The sequence below is a fragment of the Microchirus variegatus genome (assembly GCF_963457635.1).
Source record: "Microchirus variegatus genome assembly, chromosome: 16".
Taxonomy (NCBI): Eukaryota; Metazoa; Chordata; class Actinopteri; order Pleuronectiformes; family Soleidae; genus Microchirus; species Microchirus variegatus.
Genome location: NC_139817.1, coordinates 16338763 through 16359494, shown reverse-complemented (window position 1 = coordinate 16359494; position 20732 = coordinate 16338763). Strand labels below are relative to the sequence as shown.

Genomic DNA, 20732 nt, shown 5'->3' with positions numbered 1-20732 from the left:
TATTTTGATAATCGATAATCGGTTTGAAGCTTTTTTCATTATTAAAACAAGATTTCTGATAGTTTTAGCTTCTTAAATGTGAATAATTTCTTCTCTTTCTTTGCTCCACATGACAAAGAAAAAATTATAACTGAATCATTTTGGACAAAACAAAGACATTTGAGAAAATTGTAATTTCCAGGTTTGACAAACACTCATGAACGTTTTTTTTTTTTTAAATTCTGACATTTTATGGACCAAACGATTCATCGATTAAACACACGATTATAATTGTCAGATTAATCGATTACAAAAATAATTGTTAGTTGCAGCTTTAGAAAACGTCCAAAAATAAGCTATCCTATCAATTATGGACCATATTTCAACTGCAGTACATCAAAATAATCGTTTTCTGCAGCTCTAATGTATGACTCGGACTAAGTAGAAACTTGGATGAGGTGTTTACACGACAGGTTATTGTCATCGACGATGAGCAATCTAAAAAAAAAAACAGACAGTGCAGACTGGAACAGCGAGATGTTTGAATATTTTACGAATCGTCCTTCAGTTCCTTGTTCACCTGTCGTGTGGAATAACAGGGAGGCTCAGTGCTGGTTGGTTAAGCACATGAGGTGAAGTCTGGCTCGGAGAGGAAGCCAGTTTTTTTTTGTTTTTTTTATCCCAGGTATTTGGAATCAGGACATGATGATGTGCACGGAAATATTGTTGATGGAATAAAATTGGGATTTTGGAAATTAAATTGTGTCCGAGAGGAGAAAGTGTAAATAAAAGCCTGGATAAATTGGAAATGAACTAAATGACACACAGGAAAGATCTAGATTCAATGCTGGAATAATGGAATGTGGGCTAAATTGAATGTTCGACTGACAGGATAAGAGCTCAACGCCACGTTGAGAAAAACGGCTGAAAGGAATCCTGAGATTGACAGTTTTCAGGCTGCAGTGAATTCACTGTGACAAAAGGACTTTGAGGAACAAGATGGGCAGCAAAGTCATGAGGATGAGGACGGGTAACTGAGGGATGGCTATAGAGGGAAAGAGGATAAGAAGAATCTAAAATTATAAGAAAATAGCTTAGATTGATAAAGTGATGCTCACTGGAGACACAATAGAAATTCTTGAGTGTCATCTAGCCCCACCCCCCCACCCCCCGACGATACGTTCAGTGCCAGCTCTCCCCTGATGTTTGCTCTGTTTGCCTTGCCTGTCAGACGTCAGCGATGCGTATGTCAAACTCGATCTGGCCACGCCAGTGGCACCAGGAGCTTACTCACAGGCGTAGTAATGTTAGGAAGACGCCTCACACTTATTCTGACGGATGTGTCACAGAGATAAAAACATACACAAGAGTGTTTGCACCAGCATCTGCCGTTGAAGTGTGATTACCCATGTGACCTGATAATGATATAACATGCATTACTTCATCCTGCCCTTCCAAATGTGTTGAGGAAACAGCGTAGTCTTCAGCAGTGGTGGAAGGAACGAATTACATCGACTCAAATTACAGTGATTAAGAGAGTTTGGGTTCAGAAAGGGTGAAATAGGAGAGCAGAAAAAGTGATGGAGGAGAACTCTTGGTTCAACTGGACAAATTATTTTAAATTATTTATTTACCGTGAGAGAAAACACTTAAACAGCGTCCAAATGCGGTGTAAAATATGCTTGATTTAGGTTTATAAAACTTGTTTAAAAAGTGTTTAATCTGAAAAAGCACAATGAGAGAAGGGTTCGAGAAAAGGTTCTGAAGGGATTCCAGAGAGGATACAAACCCCTTTATACAATGAATTCCTATTGTAGACTGTAGTTGTGTGACTTTCTGGCTTTAAAAAGTACTCTTGAGTAGTTTTTTAGTAGAATACTTTTTATTTTTATAGATTTTCTGTACTGTTCCACCACTGGTCTTAAGTTACTATCAAAACGTAAAGGTTTGTTTAGTTTCCTCTATTGTGAGCTATTATAAACACATGGTTGTTCAGCTGACCCGGCTCCTGAAATAAGTATAAATTAAACTTTAATTGTTTTATTCAATATTTAAAACCAAGCTTTGTGATTTTTCAGCTTAAATGTGAATATTTTCTGGTTTCCTTGCTCCATATAAAAAATAAATTGTTCAAATTGATTGATTTTGGTTTGTGGCCAAACACAGATCAACATGTGTCTCGTTATTATGAAATGAATCATTAGTTTCAACCCTAAATGTATAAAAATACGAGTCATGTATCCTCCATTTGAATTTGCAAACCTTACGTCTTCGTGTATTTCGTTCCCCAAAATCTTAAGTTCGTCTTTTAAGGCTGTTTGATTCAAACAGTTTAGATTTTTGTGTCATCCCTAAATTTCTCCACAGACACAGAACAGTTCAGTGACTGATGGCACAGAAATCTGCAAGGGGCGTGAAAAGCCTTTGCGATTCTATCAACTCCCAGAAATATGAATCAACTTGATTTATTCCTTCATCTTTTTGGAGATCTTGTTCCACTGGAAACTGCTGCAGGCTTCTCTCTTTCTTTCTCCAGCTCTGTACATTCTCTCCCCCTTCTCTCTCGCTCGCTCGCTCCCCTCCTCCCTCTCCATCACGCCGTCATCTCAACATGGTGATGCTGTCATGACAACTAAAGTGCTTCCTGAGTGCTTGTTGGGTAAACTGACTTTCCCAGAAGTGCTCTCCCCCCGCCGTTTTACCCTTCTCCCTGCTAATGTGCACACACATCCACGTGTTCATGTTCTTTACTATATTTGTGAATTCCCTATATGACACATTACTTTAACCTTTGAAAACCAAAAACACCATCATCTTTAACTTAACCCATAAATTCAATCCAATAATCTAAAAAAAAACTAAAAAAAACACACACTTTTGAAGACCCTTTAGCGTCCTGACAGAGATGTATGTACAGGAGAACACACACAGCTGCAGTTGGTGAAATATTCATAAAATGCCTCCTCCAGCAGTGCCAGCGTCGTCTCCTGTGGCCCAGTCAGCGGTTACTGGTAGTTATGGACACTTCACATGCATGTAGGTCAGGTAATGAGTCACTCGTCTATATTAAAGCTATTATAGATTTATGGCGGGGTCACCACAGTTTCTGCACCCCCACTCCACACATACACATATATACATTCTCTCTTTAAAATCAGTGACCCTTAAAGGGACACTGCGTAGTGTTTATGGGTTTATATGACCCAAAATCAACTTTTTTTATACATATGTGCTCCTGCATTGTCTAGTCGCTGTATAGTATTTTTTGTTTAATTTTTGTAGTTTCAAAAAGTAATGTAAAATAACATGGCCGCGGGCCGATGTGGCATTGCCACGACGCCATGTTTGTACGGGAGCCTGTATAGACAAACCCGAGAGAACAAAACGAGCGCCGAGACGAGGCTGAGAGCGGATCTTTTTACGCATTTAGAATGGAGGAGCACACGTATTTTACAGCAGATAAAGGAACACCAGTACCTGACCGTACGCCCGCACCACGGAGAAAGACGACGAGGACGACATTTGACTGGCTGAGGATACCGTAGCGCTCAGGGAAGGGAGGGGGTGAGCAGAGGAGTAGTTCGTTGTTTTAAATTTCAGCCTCTCCTCTAGATGTCACTATAAACTACTTACTTCACCTTTAAAGTAAAATATATGATGATCTGTGGAAGACGTAGCTACTTTTACGTACTATTGCTGAGGCATTTGTTGTGGTCAGCTTCAAGGTTTGATGAGATCTGCGTTCAAAGTTGATCTGGACATTCTCTTCTCACTGGATATTTTCTTCTTTTTTCTGATACTGACCACTCTCTGTAAACCCTAGAGGTGGTTGTGGTTGTGTGCATGTTCGTGTGCGTGTGGGTGTGTGAAAAATCACTGTACATCAGCAGTTCCCATAATGTCACACTGAAAGTCACTTGAATCACGGATTTCTGATGCTCACGTTGAACCTTTGCACGTCGTCTTGACCACGTCTTACATGCCTCTTAAGTGCACTGAGCTGTGCTGCCATGTGAGTAGTGTATGTGTGTATGTGTCTCTATATGTAATCTCTCTATACCAGTGTGTGTGAAGTATATGTAAGGAAGAGGAGGATGATGAGAGAGCAAATTATTTTATTATTGGTATTAAATCTGCCTCCTGTGAAAAGTCCGTAGCTGACTTTGCTGGACTTATTTACATAAAATATGTTTTAACGTTGGTGATTATGGTGTTACTTTAAGAGCTCAGTGTTTTTCATGTGGTACATGGTGTAAAATATTTGTGCTTTAGACGTATGCAGCCGCCATAATCCAGCAAATTAAGCATGAAAAATGTATATACATTAAAAAAAAGAAAACCTGCTAAACCTCTCGGGCCCACTGGTGGCCCACAGTGTTTTTGTAAAAAAAAAAAAAAAAAATTTAAAGTTAAAAGTTGCGACTATTATGTGTTATTGTAAGACATTTATTAACAATACTTAAACACCAACTATAGAGTCTTACAAAAAGACACTCTTGAATTTAAATAAATAATATACATTTTTTTCACTTAAGTTAAATATTAATTAAAGGTACAATGTGTAGTATTTATGGGTTTATATAACCCAAAATCCACTTTTTTATACATATTATGTGCTCCTGTATTGTCTAGTCGCTGTATAATAGTTTTTGTTTCATTTTCGTAGTGTTTCAAAAAGTCATGTAAAATAACATGACCGCGGACCGCGGTTGCATAGCCACTGTTAGCAGCAAGATGCCATGTTTCTACCGGAGCCTGTAAGGACAAACGCGAGAGAACAAAACAAGCGTCTCTTTACTTGTAGCGGAAGTCGCGCCTCCTCTCTCTCCGCTTCGTCTTCTACGGCCGCGGTAGCTCGCCCTCTCCCTCGCCTCACGAACCTCATCTGCTGACACGGAGAAAGACAACGAGGACGACATTTGACCAGCTGCGGATACCGTAGCACTCAGGGAAGGGAGGGGGTGAGCAGAGCAGCAGGTCTTTGTTGTAAATTTCAGCCTCTCCTCTAGATGGCACTATAAACTACTTATTTCCCCTTTAAGTAATCGGCCAATGAATCTTAAAACAAGCCATGCAATGGTTACATTTAAGAGTAAAATAAAGCAACATAAATATAAAAGTGGTAGTGCCCCCTCATCTGCCTCATCTGGTGCAGACAAACAGCCCTTTTATTTCTGCGCACCGCCCCTGCGCTGTTCTCTTCTCCCTCTCCTGTGCCGTTCGTCGTTCTGCGCTTCTGTGTCTCCAAGCGGTCATTTCTAACATCTAAAGCAGACTGGATCATTTCTCTACGTGTTTTATCCCCACATAAAAATAATGATCTTTTTGACGAGGATGGAGTACAGTCGCGTTGAAGTGCAGGTGATCCGAGTAGATCCGAGTAAAACATGGTGACAGAAGAGCAGAGCGTACTTTTCATCGTTTTCACTCTGTGGTCTTAATCTTTATGAAAGAAGACGCTTTAACGCTGCAATTAAGGGAAAAACAGATGCATCAGATGAGCTGATGTCTTTAGTTAACTTCTCAAAGAGAGAGAATGTTCTCTGGTGTGAAGTGTATGTTCCGGGGAGTTCATAATCTGTGCCGCACGCAGCGAAATTTCGCTTTTGCGCAGAGACTTTCCAGCGTTTAACAGGTGCTGTTCCACCGTGTTGTAGCTGTGTTTCGACCGCCGAATTATCAGTGCACTCCTAATATAACATCTTTATTGACAAGAACGATGTAACCGTAATAATGACGCACTTGATAGTTTGACTTGGGTTTCAATCGGCACCTGGACAAGTGTGCGCTGCGCTGATTACATGGGGGAGCATGCGCTCTTGTTCCCCGGTATAGAAAAAGACAAAAAAAATCTATTTTAAATAAATAAACAAGCAACGCTAAGCCCGCCAGGCTTGTTATACACTGGGAGAAACCCTGTACATTTAACAATTTTTTACCAAATAACCTGATCATTTCTTGTTACTTCCTTGCATGTGGGGAAAGTTAAGGTCAGCACCACAGTTGTGTCAGAAAACATGTAATTAGACAGTGATAAATGTGCATACACATGCAGATATATATGAATGTTCAGCATCAACCTGCGCTGAAATCAGTCAAAAGATGTCGAAAAACCAATTCAGTCCACCTCCCATTTTCCCTGCTTAGATCTCATGTCTCAGGAGTATTGTTGTGCCTCTGAGATCCTGACCTTTGCTCACCAAATATCTGCCTGCTGGCACTTTTTCCCCCCTCACAGCTGCTAAGTGTGACTCCATTTAAATCTGCATTATAGTACATCGTCTTGTGTCACAGCTAGTATAATATACTATTATGGTCAGCACATCTCAACACTTGATTTATCATTATGATGCATTGCATAATGTTCAGTCATACCCTATATTATATTATAGAGTTTCTCCTGTGCGATATAATGGTTAATAAAGGCCGGCTGTCGTGACCTCCTATGAACTCCATCTTGTGAGAATTTAATGTCCGCCGAACAATGAGCTCCAGACAGGAAAAACGCCATTGACTCAATTGTATATTATTGCGTTATTATTGTGCAACTTTTGTTTGTGTTCACACAGACGTACACACAAGCTAATACACAAAGGTATGAAATCCTCTCACTCACACGGGCAGAAAAACCCACAGTGTTTATGTTCCTTACAGGGCCAGTAGCTCACTGTGGGACAAATACAGGAAAAAGGATATTTACTGTGTTTCCTCAGTGGAGTTTATTAGCTCACAATAGTATCTTCTGACAACACAAACATGCTATTGAAATACAGCTTTAGCCAATTTCTTTTTTTTTTTCTCCTGTCAAATGTTTAGCTTGAGTGACAGAGAAGATGTAAACGTATAGGACGGACACATGAGACAAACGGTTTGAGCTGTTTTTGGCTCTCGTTTTTGTCTAAATTGTTTGTTAGAAAATTTCTACAGCTTTTGTATTCATAATGTATTTGGAACAAGGGTCTTTCTATGTGGAGTTTGCATGTTCTCCCTGTGTGTGCATGGGTTTCTCTAGGTTCTCCGGGTTTCCTTCCACTGTCCAAAAACATGCAATATGGGGATTAGGCGAATTGGACACTCTAAATGGATAGTTGTCTCTGTATGTGGACCTGTCCTTTCGCCCTATGTCAGCTGAGACTGAAAGTGGTAGAAGTTGGGTGATATTTGAGTATATTTAGCTGGAAGTGGTTTTGTAAAGCTTTTTTACTTTGATTACGGGACTGGACTAACTGGACTGGATTAACAAAAATCATTATAGTGTCAGTGTCAGTAATGATCAGTCACTCATAAGAATTTGAACTCCATTTTGAAGCCTGAAAGTTCGAATTGTTGAGCCTTCTTGACATTTTGCAAAGGTATCTATTTTGGTACCTGCTGTCAATATCACTTATACTAGCTGTCCTTATTGTCTCATTTTCCTTAAAAATAACAACGAAATGTACAAATATGACATCATGTGCTGTAGAAAAAGATGAGAAACTAGTGATCGAGTACATCAACTCTTGAAGAAAATGTTTATTTCCTTAATAAAGTAAATAAATCACAAGAGGTTGCCTTAACTTTTCCATTATATCTTCTGGTTTTAGCATCCAGAACTTGAAGCATAATGCATCGGCTTCTTTTAAAAACCAACTGGAACTCTTTCTTCTGTAATCTCCCTGTTAATCCAGCAATCGACGACCTTCAGGAATTTGTCATTCCTCTTTATACGTCAGAACAAATGTGTGGTTTCCGCGCTCTCTCTCAGTGTGTAGAGAAAGACAAACCACACATTCAAACCCACAGTTTGGCTGAGAGTGTGGTCGCTCAAACCCCACCGTCCTCCGCCTTTAAGTAGGACTCTCTGCCTCGGCTTTAATCTGCTGGCTCCTTTTAATCCCAACGACAGCCACGTCTTTATAAATCAACATCTTTACAGTGAAATGTTTCCAATTAAAAGAGGACGCTCGTTTGCATCGGCGGACACCGCTGGATCCTTAATTGCTCGGGATGCCAGTGTGTGATGCATATTAATTACGTATTAACCTCCACACACACAGCTGTGTGGAGGCACATCAGTGTGTATTGCATATTAATTACCATTTAGCCTTTTGTGTTGTGCATTAAGAGCTGCGTGGCATCAGAGCGACAGCTTGCCCAAGGGCAACTACACACACACAAACACACGCACGTGTGTGCGCGCGCTAATGCCACCGTGCCACATTCAGGTTGCATTTGCAATGAGCACTGAGCTATTTCAGTCAATCAGCCATGACCGTCACTAATTTCACCCACAGAAAGAGTGAATTCATGTGTGTGAAGTGATGAGTTCATGGGTGGGCGTGTCCTATTGAGACAACATCTGGATTTATTTAGATTTTATGACTTTTTTTTTTGCTCCTTTCTCCAGGATAACTTTCACTTTCATGGTATCTGGCAGTTAGCCAACCATTTAGGAATTACGGTACTGAGAAGATGATGTCACAAACGTGTAAGGTTCTACCGTAATGACAAGTATATGGGTGCAAAGCTTTATTTCTCGGCTTTCCCGAATCCATCCATCCATCTTCTACCACTTTACCCTCCACATGACGGTTGTGCAGGGGGCTGCTGTGCCAATCGCAGCTGACATAAATCCTGGATAGATGTGCTAACAGAAGGGATAAATGCACCTTAAACCACATATTTGACCTCACATTGCCTATTTTTTGGCTTCCTGAAATGACAAGACTGGTATAATTTCAAGTGTAACTCACTTTATTGATGACTTACTCATGTATATTGGCACCTTTTTTCTTTCCAAAATAGGAGAAAATGCTGCTAATTCACTAAAACATTGTATTTTCCACCTAGAAATGTATTTGATAAAGTTTCTTTAAGGCCTTTTCTCTGTATTTTTACATTTAACAAGATAATGGACAATAAGTGTCTTTTATAATGTTATATTTTATAAGCTGGAGAGAGAAAAAAGCAGCGAACCAACCAAACATAAGCACCATATCTTTACGGCACTGATTTTTAAAGATTGCATCAGCCTCAGCCAGAACTCTTATTGGTTCCTGTTTGTAGTGATCATACAGAGAGTGATCTTCTAATGTTGTGTAACACCGGCAAGAGCGAGACATTTATGCATTTCACATTTCACCAAAAAAACCCTACGAACATCAATATTTTTGATTTAATCAAAAGGAAAATGTGTTTGTATGATTAAACTCCGACATTAGGTTCAACTTAATCCTTAAACTTAAACGGCTCTGGCTGTTGTAGGCCTGGGGTTGCAAAAACACCCTTAATTCACAATTTTTACGCCCCTTTACAATCCTACTTAGACCTAGTAGTTTTAGAGTATTAATACACATAATACTCATAGTAGAAATGGTTGGATGTTTTGCTGGTAATAACACTGTGTTCCATTTACATGGGAAGTCAGAACTGATAGTGATGTCACCTCCTCACCTCTTATTCAACACGATTAAGAGTTTAAAAAATAAAAAATGTTAATCTATTCAAAAATCTCGTAATTCCCCACATCACATCATTATTTATTTTTACAGTTATTTTTGATATATTATTTTAGAATGTATCTTACTTAATTATTGACGTGAGCGGCAGCCATCTTGGGGGGTTTGTGATGTTGCTCCAACATGTTTTTCGAGTTGTAAATCTGGATTTTTAAAGGATTAGGAACTTGGAAATGTCTACTTGTGACTTCATGCTCAAATGCACATAACTATGGTGTCTTCTTGGTTTTGGCATGGACAAACCACTACTTCATATTCCCATCTGTATAATAATACTATTAAACACTATATTGAGTGTTGATCTGAAAGTCTGAAACATTTGTGTTTCATCGGCCATTTAATAGTTTTGTCAGTTTAATTAAAAATGTGCACATTTACTCTTAAATTTGATAGACAGCTTAAATGAAAGCATGAGTGAGTGAATTACATGTATAATTAAGTTGTCTTCTAAATATCCTTCCAGCCACGTTATGGTTTCTTATCGTTTCACCCTTCAGCTGTGGTTCACTCTTTACGTCCATGCTGAACACACATGTTCTCGTTTAGTCTCTGTGGCGTTTTTTAATCACTTCATCCCAGTTTCAGCCCCCCTTGTTTCTTGTTGTAAATCCTTCCACTCATCATTCAGTCATTTGCACTCATGCTGTCACGTCATGTTAAACTGCACACGCGTGAAGTTCACTTCCTCATGCACGTTCACTTCTCCTGTTGAGCATAGGTAATCTGTTTTAGCCTAATTGGAAATGAGCTAGAATAATGATAATAAACATGTTGCCCTCTCCTCTGTCAGTGAGTATTAGTCAATTGGAATTGATTTTCATTAAATAAATGGTATTGCAATGTTTTTTTTTCTTTTCACACCAATTTGCACATTTTAATTGCACATGTTTATATCATTCTCATAATCATTTGCCACTTCCGCTTTCCTGGCATTATTTTTTTTTCATTTACTCAAAACCTCTTTATCTCATCTTTAACACCACCGTCTTTTTTAGTGCAAATGCATTTGAATCATCCAACTCATTTGCTTTCTTCGCTCAGATATGTATCAATAATTACTTTTGACTGATGACCAAAAAAAAGCATGCAACTTAAAAAAACAAAAACGATGTGATGACGGTTCCCAGCGTGTGAGGAATTAACCAAAATAGTAAATAGCAATCCTCAGTAGTGACAGCTGGCAGCGACGGTGGCCAACACACAAAATCGTCTACAAATCTCAGAACTTGATCAACAGGAAATTTTAATGAGCAGCCACTATAGCGCCACACTGGGCCCACAACATACTGTTGATTGACGCACCATGTGGTGAGACTTAAGCACCTAAAATAAGAAAGATAAATAATGAAAGGAAATGAAGAATAGCTGCAGTGGCTTCATATCTGGACATGCTGTTTGAAATGATTATTTAAACGCCCACCTTTTTTTGTTTGGATTTTACCCGCCCATCTTCTCCTGTGCCTCATGTAAAAAAAATAATAATTAAATTAAACTGAAAGCATGAAATAGCATGAATTCTTAGATTTAAGTCAGAATTCTGGGATTAAAGAAAAAGTCGGAATTCTGAGATCAAATTAATACGGACCTCAATCTCATAACTCTCACTTTTCTTTACTCAGAATTCTGACTTTAATCTGACTTTTTCTTTAATCTCACAATTTTGACTTTATTTGTCAGAATTCTGAGATTAAAGTCAGAATTCTTAATTTTTTTCCCCATAATTCTCACTTTAATCTCAGAATTACGACTTTTTCTTTAATCTCAGAATTCTGACCTTAATCTCAGAATACTCACTTTTCTCAGAATTCAGATTTTTTCCTTTAATCTCAGAATTATGAGAAAAAAGTCAGAATTAGCACTTTAATCTCTCAATTTTGACTTTATTTGTCAGAATTGTGAGATTAAAGTGATAATGTCATTAAAGAAAAAGTCAGATCAAAGTCAGAATTCTGAGCGTTATGAGATTAAGGTCCGTATTCTGAGACTAAAGAAAAAGTTGAAATTCTGAGGTTAAAGTGAGGATTCTTAGATTAGTCAGCATTGTGAGATTACAAAAAGGCAGAATTTTGAGATTAAAGAAAAAGTCATATCAAAGGGATAAATCTGACTTTTTTCTCATAATTCTGCGATTAAAGGAAAACATCTGAATTCTGAGAAAAGTGAGATCTGAGATTAAGGTCATAATTCTGAGATTAAAGAAAAAGTCATAATTCTGAGATTAAAGTGAGAATTCTGGGGGAAATAAATTAGAATTCTCACTTTAATCTCAGAATTCTGACAAATAAGGTCAGAATTGTGAGATTAAAGAAAAGTCAGATTAAAGTCAGAATTCTGAGGGGAAAAAAAGTGAGAATTATGAGATTAAGGTCCGTATTCTGAGATTAAAGAAAAAACATTGTAATTCTGAGATTAAAGTGAGGATTCTTCGATTAGTCAGCATTGTGAGATTACAAAAAGGCAGAGTTTTGAGATTCTGATTTCTTTCTCACAATTCTGACTTATTTGTTTACATGGGGCTCTAACACTCTTCCGTAAGACTTCAGTGAGTGTCTGTATAAGTGAAATGAGCTGCCACCATGTTTTTTATGGATTTGGCCATGGCAGAGTTTGGAGGATGAAGTCAAGGAGAGCGAGACAACGCCAGACTGCGGTGATAAATCTGTACATAACCGTGAATGTTTGTGGATCCGCATCAGGTAGTGTCCCACTGCCCTCGATGCGGTAAACCCTAGTGTGATCAAATAAAAATCTGCCACAAATCAGATTGAGTTAGCGGCCATCAATACAACACTGTACGCAGCCCCTTCTCTGCGTTTATGCCCTGGAATAAATTCACGGGGTCCACGCTCCATTGAGCGTGATTTATGTGATCGGACGCATTTGTCTGCTCGGGCAGAAACTGGGCCAGGTTACAAACGAGAGAAGAGGCGGCGACGTCTTGAGCCTCCACACGTAATTGGGATTTGGGTAGTGTACAGTATGTGTGGCATTCTTCATGACTATTATGAAAGTGTGTGTGTGTGGGTGTGTGTGTGTGTGTGGGATAAGACGGAGGGAGGTGAGGACACACACAGCGATCCCGGGCAGAGGGAGTGTTTTTCAGGCCTAATGTTCCATGACAACAGGCCAAGGTTCCGTCAAGGTGAATCAGTGCCAACGACGACACACACACACATGCAGGTTCACGCAGCTTTTTTTTTTTTTTTTTTTAAGCATTCGCGTTGACCTCCATTCTTTTGGACCTCTTAAATAACACGTCGTATTCTCACCTTAGCCACAACCAGTTAACGCCTAACCCACAAACCTGTATCTCCGCCCCTGACCTTTACCCGTCTTTATGACTGCACTAGAAGGTCACTGTTTATGCAAGAAATGGCAACAAATACAAGTACACGCATAAATATATATAGATCCTCTGCCTCTCCGCTCCTCCTTTGTTTCATCCAACCTCCCCATCCCCCCTCGTAAAGTTTCGTCCTTCCCTTCCCTCGCTTATCTCCTTTACCTTCCTCCTTATTTCCTCTCTTAACCTCCTCTTTATTCTCTCCCTTGGACTTTAATTATGTAGTTCTTAATCACACTTTTCAGCCAAATTAAGAAACAATGGGTGAACACAACAACAGCTTTGTCTTACTCTCTCCTCTTCTCCTCACTGGTGTTTTGATCTCACATCTCATTTATCCTCTCCTCCCTGGGAAAATATGTGACGTGCGCAACAGAAGATTTGTTGTCATCGACTGTGACAATAGTCTTCACATCACATCACGCGCGCGGCAGTAATCTACCGAAGTCACCGTCGCCGCTTATCAAAAGTCCAATATCCCATTTAGTATTTCGTCCCCCTCTACTGTATGTGTCTGAGCACAAGAGCAAACGCAGGGCGAAAGTGATGCTGTGATAAAGAAGTGATTGGTTGTTTTTGGGGATGTGGGGTGGTGGCGTAACCATGGTGACAGAGGTTGTTGTTGATGTATTCTTGTGTGTTAACATTCTGAGCGAGTAAAACCTCTCCGTGTCGACCTGTTCTGTGCAGATTAACTGTCTGAGTGTGGCGCTTGTGTGGGAAGATGAGAGATTATGCTCCCATGTGCAGCTTCTTTTTCTTTCTATAGGCTGCACATATATATATATACTATACACATATAGGGAGATGACAGTATTGTCCAAGTGTTGTGACAGTATTGTCCAAGTATTGTCCATAACCCAAGTGTCTGACTTTGAGTAAGACCGACTTTATTCCAGCTCAGATAAGGAAACATGACAAAGAGTGCAGGGTTGTTTAGACTGGATGAAAGGAATAATCCCTGGAGGATTCAGAATACAAAAGAAATATAAAAACAAATACAAATGTACACCATCTAAAAAAAAGAAACTTAACAAGAAACTTCTGCTTTATCTCTTCCCTACTCCCTTCCTCTTCCTGTTTGTACCTCCTCTCTTATCATCTGATCTTCATCCCGGTGCTGAACTGGTGACACCCTCTGCAAACCTTCTCCTCCTCCTCACTCCTTCAGTGTGCAGCGTGGGCTTTTACCGCTCGCTGCTGGAGTCCCTGACCTGCAGTAAATGTCCACCTCACAGCGTGGCCCGGCAGACGGGCGCCACCTCCTGCACCTGCGAGGACGGCTACTACAAGATCGACTCTGACCCGTCCAACATGGCCTGCACACGTAAGGATGAAGTAGCTTAAGTAAGGCTGTCAGTTTCTGGAAAAATCGATTTCAAACGAGTATTATGTGACACGAAGTACACAAATGTATAACGTTATTTATCATTTACTCAAGTGACGCTAACAAAATTTGTTATTTTGGACATTGGATATTGGACAGATAGAAATATAAAATCTGATCCAATCCCAAATCCTATATATCCCAAGCTTCACTATGCATAGACTGTAAACATTTTGAAAAAAGTATTTGAAATGACTCAGTGGCACAAATGTGTCGTTACCAGCTTCATACGTTCATAAGTAGTCTTAATTTAATGTATCCGACTAATTTCGGTAGATACTCGAGATTGCGATATTGGTATCAGGCACAAAAACGTGGTATTGTCCCGTCTCTACACACTGCTTCTCAGGTCATTTGGTGACATTATTTTCCACTCATGTGCTCACAGCGTCCTCTCCTGAGCCAAGAAGTAATTACTTCAGACACGGATGCACTTCTAGGCTGTATATTGATAAAGTGACAGCCATAAATACCTTCTTATCTTGTAATTTGTCTATCGTAGGCCCGCCCTCCGCTCCACGCAACGCCATCTCCAACGTGAACGAGACGAGCGTCTTCCTGGAGTGGTCCGTGCCCACGGAGACGGGCGGCAGGAAGGACGTGCGCTACAACATCCTCTGCCGGCAGGTGCTGCCAGAGGGGCGGGGCCTGGAGGAGTGCGGCCCCAATGTACGCTTCCTGCCGCGCCGTGTAAGCCTGTCCAACACGTCTGTCATGGTGGCCGACCTGCAGTCGCACACCAACTACAGCTTCCTGCTGGAGGCCATCAACGGCGTGTCGGAGCTGGCCAAGGAGCACGCCAAGCAGTACGTGTCGCTCAACGTGACCACCAATCAGGCAGGTAAGTTGCCAGCGGGTCTGTCACCACAATCAATACAAGCCTCTGCCTGCTTGTTTAAGCTCCACAGCTGTGCTGTCGCTGCTGCGTCAGCCTTCCCTCATCCGTTTCCTCCAAACATCATCGTTTTGTCATGACGCGCCGCTTCTCCCTTGCTCATATGCAGCAACTTTTGCCTGCACATTGTTTTCAGTGGGGACACAGTAACATGCTAACTTCTCTCATCTGTTGTGACGCGCCTGCTTTTCTCTACTTTTTTAAAAATAATTTTCATGCATACATGCAATGAAATTCTTTATGAGCATTTTTTTCTGATACTGGCACCAGAGAAATAAAGTAGGTCAGTTTGTGCTCTCTGAAATAAGCTTTGAACCTCCCGTCATCCAGAAGAATTTCCTGAATTAGTTAGCGACGGATATGATGCAGCCAGACATGGGGACTTTCTTCATATACATACTGTATATATAATATATGAAGCTATCGGGTTGTCTGCTTAGGAACTAGCACGTTGTGGTGACGTGACTATCAAGGTCGGGTCTCGCGTGGTTGTGAATAACCGATTAATAATTGATTATTTAAGACTATTTTGATTATCGATTTATCTGTTTGAGGGTTTTTTTCATTATTAAAGCAAGATTTCTGATCCTTTGAGCTTCTTAAATGTGAATCTTTTCTGTTTTATTTGCTCCATATTAACAAAGAAATCATTCAATTCCATCATTTCCAGGTTTGACAAACACTGGTCAACATTTTATGGACCAAACGATAACTCGATTAATTGAAAATACTTGACAGATGAATCTAATTTCAATGTAATCTTAATCTGCAGCTCTAGTTGTGGCATATTGGATTTGTCGGATTTTCCAAATAAATATCTATGTTTTTTAAACCCTACCCCATACCACCTCGGTTAACCCTCTTATGACCATCAATATAATTAGGCCGGAAAATTTGACTTTTTCCAAGATAACTTTCACTTTCAATATCTGGCAGTTATTGAAACCATTTAGGAGTTACGGTAATGAGAAGTAGGCTTGCCAAATCCTGGATGGTAACATAAGGTTTAACCTGTTCTTCCCTGACGTCTGCGTAAAAGCCACGTCTTAACTTTTATGAACACACAAAACACTAATCAATCCAACCAGTCGGTGTAGAAAACACACGTCTGATCAACGTAGACTCCTCAGAGTCCAACAGTGCCATTTTCATCACTTTACAACCAGGATTTACTCTGACACAGTGGCGTCTACATTGGTTGTGATGGAAATCTCACAAGTGTTTATTTCACATAGAGCTTGTAATTCCAGAGATAAAGTCGAGCAGGGGAGGAAGAAGTTTAAAAACGGCTTCTTTCATGCGTTTCTCATGTCTCATCAGAAGAACCATAGATCTACTGACATGTTGGGAAAAAAATGTGTCCCCAATCTTTGTCATTTGTGCACCGTCCCCCTGCAGTGAATGATGGAAAAAGCCTTTATTTTTGTGTCTCTTATTGTTTGCCGTTGCATTTCTCTATATCATTGACAAAGCTGCTTGCTGCCTTCACTTCATCACAGGAGTCTGTGTCTTTAATGAAAGCTTGATTTTTTTTTCCAGGCCTCGGTAACGCATGTCGGGTGCGGCAGGTGTTATTCGGTCGCGCCTGTCGACGCTGATGAATCTGGCGGAGGATGTGAAAGTTTACACGTGTTAATTTTGGATCGCAGTACGTCTGTAGCTATCGTTTGTTTTGTGCTCGTTGTTGGATATTTTTACGATGTGCAGACCCCAGAGCAGCAGCTCTGTGAGGGAGGGAGTGATAAAAGACGCAGAAATTGGGACGGTGAAAGAGTAAAAGAGCCCCAGTTGCACGTTCATATCTGTAAACATCAGATGCTTTTCTGTGAGCGTGCTTTTAAATGGACATTAGATTCTTTTTTTTTTCTTTTTTTTTTGCCTGCTTTGGGAGCTCATTTATATATATTTACAGGCCTTATGCGCTGGCGTAGTTTATTTTTATTTGCTCATAATGAAATGAGGAAAAATATGAGATTAATGCACTCTTTCCTCTAGAGTCCATCTGGAGATGCATTGAGGAGAAAAAAGGAAGGTTTTAGACACTGGGAAGCAGAGCCAGACAGTAATGGAGTACATTTACTTTAGTACAGTACTTAAAGGGACACTGTGTGGTATTTATGGGTTTATATGACCCAAAATCCACATTTTATACATATTATGTGCTCCTGCATTGTCTAGTCGCTGTATAATAGTTTTTGTTTCATTTTCGTATTGTTTCAAAAAGTCATGTAAAATAACATGGTCGCGGGCCGATGTTGCATTGCCACGACGCCATGTTTCTACGGGAGCCTGTATAGACAAACCCGAGAGAACAAATCGAGCGCAGAGACGAGGCTGAGAGGCGATCTTTTTACGCGTTTAGAATGGAGGACCACACATATTTTACAGCAGATAAAGGAACACCAGTACCTGACCGTACGCCCACACCACGGAGAAAGACGACAAGGACGACATTTGACCGGCTGAGGATACCGTAGCGCTCAGGAAAGGAAGGGGGTGAGCAGAGGAGCAGTTCATTCTCTAGATGTCACTATAAACTACTTACTTCACCTTTAAGTACAATTTTGAGGGATCTGTACTTTACTCAAGTATCATATTTGGAGAGTACTCATGACTTTACTCAAGTACATTTGAGATGCAAATATTGTACTCTTTACATTTCTGTCCTTAACCGTGAGTACCCTTTACTTCGTCTATAAAAATAAAAAAAATAAAATAAAAAAACACTCCTCCATGGTCAGATTTAGTTGAACGACGAATTCATGGACGAAACAATGGATGAAGACATGTCATGTCCATGTGCCAACACATGGCCCCACCTAAGCAGACTATTTCAATTTTCTGAACAAGTTCAATGATAGTGTTCACTTCGAATGTTTGCTGTGTTTACCAAAACAAAACTTCATCCCCGCCAGTGATATTACACATTTATGTAAGCTGAGCATTTGTTTTGATGTTCTTGAGTACACTGTGTGTTTAACACAGTCTGGTTCAAATGTGGATGCGAAAAAATCCATTAAAACTCTAGCAGAGGTTTGTCAGAGCGTTGCCATTGTGCTATTGCCTTGTGGGCAAGTGAGAAATGTTAAATAAAGCAACATGGTAAAAAGATGAATATGACTTGATTTTACTTTCAATTCCTTTTAAATTTAAAAGGTATTAACATTTTTCAGAACTCCACGTAGGACGCTCTATACGTAATCACTGTGGCAATAGTAATGCAGTATTTAGAAAATGTACTCTATATATGAGATCATTATTTTTTACAATAAAATCACAATCATGAGTGTATATATTGGTTGTGACTGAACAGTGCAATCAAGCTGTTTCCCTATGTTATAAACAATATTTATATATATAATATATATATCTATTTAACAGAGCATTTAAGCCAAAAAACACTTAAATCTGAACAAAGTACAATGGACATTATGAAGTATGTAAGACTTGAAGTTGTTTTTCTTACTTAGAAATGTTATTTTAATTTCAAAGAAATGGACACGGATCTCTCCGCAGGATTCTGAACAGTGAGAAAATATGTCGTACAAGCAGCCGTCAACCTTTTTTGTGCTGAAAAGCCAAAGCATATTCCATAAAGCGGAGGTGGGAGTTAATTTTAGGGACCAACTCCTCCTCTTTCCATGTTCAACCATGGCTTGAATCAAACAGACATCCAGGATAATACCTGTGTCATGGCTATGATTGGTCGATCGCTGTTGAGTGTGGGCATAAAGAAGAGTAGCAGATTATTTGAAGGGAAAAAAAACAGATGCATAGAACAGCAATGGATAGAATGTGCCCTGTAGATTAAACCACAATCTCTCTGCTTTGGCAGATTGTCAGAAAATTCTAATCTCCTAATCCTTCATGATCTAATATCGTTAAATTATTCTAGAAAGTACTAGTTCTAGTTCGTTTTTATATAGTCCGCTAGAATCGATTCAGTTGGAGGTTGCAACATTCATAACGTGTTCCCCTCCTCACCTGAGGTGGTGCTGCATCAAGAATCCTTCTACAGAAGGAGAAGACGAGACAAACGTTGAACAAGAACAGGACGATGTCTGTTTACGCCTCAAAAGAGCAAAGCATGGAGCTGCATAAAATCCTATTGTTTTATGTTAACGTAATATAGCCAACATACACTGTATGTTGTGGTTGTGTTTACCCACAATGCCCTGAGTTGTAGTCCACTTCCTGTATTTGGTTCACTTGAAACGAAGTGAGACCTACGGAGTTCACTAGAGCTGCAACTGACGATTATTTTTGTAATCGATTAATCTGTCGATTATTTTCTCGATTAATCGATTAATCGTTTGGTCCATAAAATGTTAAAAACAAACATTGATCAGTGTTTGTTAAACCTGGAAATGGTGTTCTTGAACAATGTTCTTGAATGTCTTGTTTTTTCCACAAACCAAGTGAAGTAAGTAGTTTATAGTGCCATCTAGAGGAGAGGCTGAAATTTACAACAAAGAACTGCTGCTCTGCTCACCCCCTCCCTTCCCTGAGCGCTACGGTATCCGCAGCTGGTCAAATGTCCTCGTTGTCTTTCTCCGTGTCAGCAGATGTTGACACCATGTTATTTTACATGACTTTTTGAAACACTACGAAAATGAAACAAAAACTATTATACAGTGACTAGACAATGCAGGAGCACATAATATGTATAAAAAAGTGGATTTTGGGTTATATAAACCCATAAATACTACACATTGTCCCTTTAATTAATCGTTTCAGCTCTAGTTGGCTTCTTTCATTAGTTTGTGCATTCACACCTCCACAAAGGAACCACACTTTCCAAAGAACAAACTCATGTTCGATTAAGAATGTCTGGTGTGAACGCACCCTGAGTCACAGTACAGGTACATTTTGTTTGTGAGATGTTTGTCAGAGAGTTTAACCACCTCCACTGGATCAAGGTATAAGATGTCCCTGTCTACTGCCCCACCAAACCACTCCTAAAAGGACAGGTGGCGGTTTTAAAGAGCGCCCCCTACACTCCACTCTCCTCCACAGATGGTCTGGTCAGTCTAGTCCAGGTGAACACTCATGTACTCAGCAGACGACACCAGTGATGTTGTGACAGTCAGCAGTCTGAGTGGATTACACACCACACCGCACAACTCTCTCATTCACTTTGTGGGAGTTGTTGCTGGATTAAAGTTAGCCAGTCACTGGACCGAAGTACAGATTAGGCATTACGACAGATTTACACATGGCTGGTCGAGTCACAGGCAGATAAAAATAGTGCTCTCTCTCTGGCATGAGTGTGGAGAACAGCCTTTTGTACCTTGGATATTATGTATTGAAGGTGCAGCCACTGGTATTCGAAAGAGGAGTTAAAGCCGCTGCAACAGTAGTAATGTTAGAGGACAAAAATACAGAAGTGATTGTTGTGGTAATTTGAAGTTCTTTTTAGATGGCGTTTTTAAATAGTTTTGTTGAAAATATGGTGTAAACATTTAATAAATGGATGTATAAGAGTAAAATTAAGTGATTATAAGTAGTATACAACTTGGATTTACCTTACAAAAGTACCTTCCTACCTTAGCGGAAAATGACTTTGGTAGAAGATGAAGTTACTTTTTTGTAATATTACTTAAGGGACACTGCGTAGTATTTATGGGTTTA

The 20732-nt window shown here is 39.8% G+C and overlaps 1 protein-coding gene across 1 annotated transcript in view; it reads left to right on the top strand.

Annotated features, from left to right (window-relative positions):
* epha5 (EPH receptor A5) overlaps positions 1-20732 on the top strand; it is a gene marked incomplete at both ends in the record, with an annotated part of 95494 nt that overhangs the window by 32380 nt on the left and 42382 nt on the right. The window contains 2 exons of the mRNA XM_083903303.1: positions 13991-14146; positions 14709-15047. Of these exons, the coding sequence (XP_083759429.1) occupies positions 13991-14146; positions 14709-15047 (495 nt within the window). The remainder of the gene's footprint in view (positions 1-13990; positions 14147-14708; positions 15048-20732) is intronic.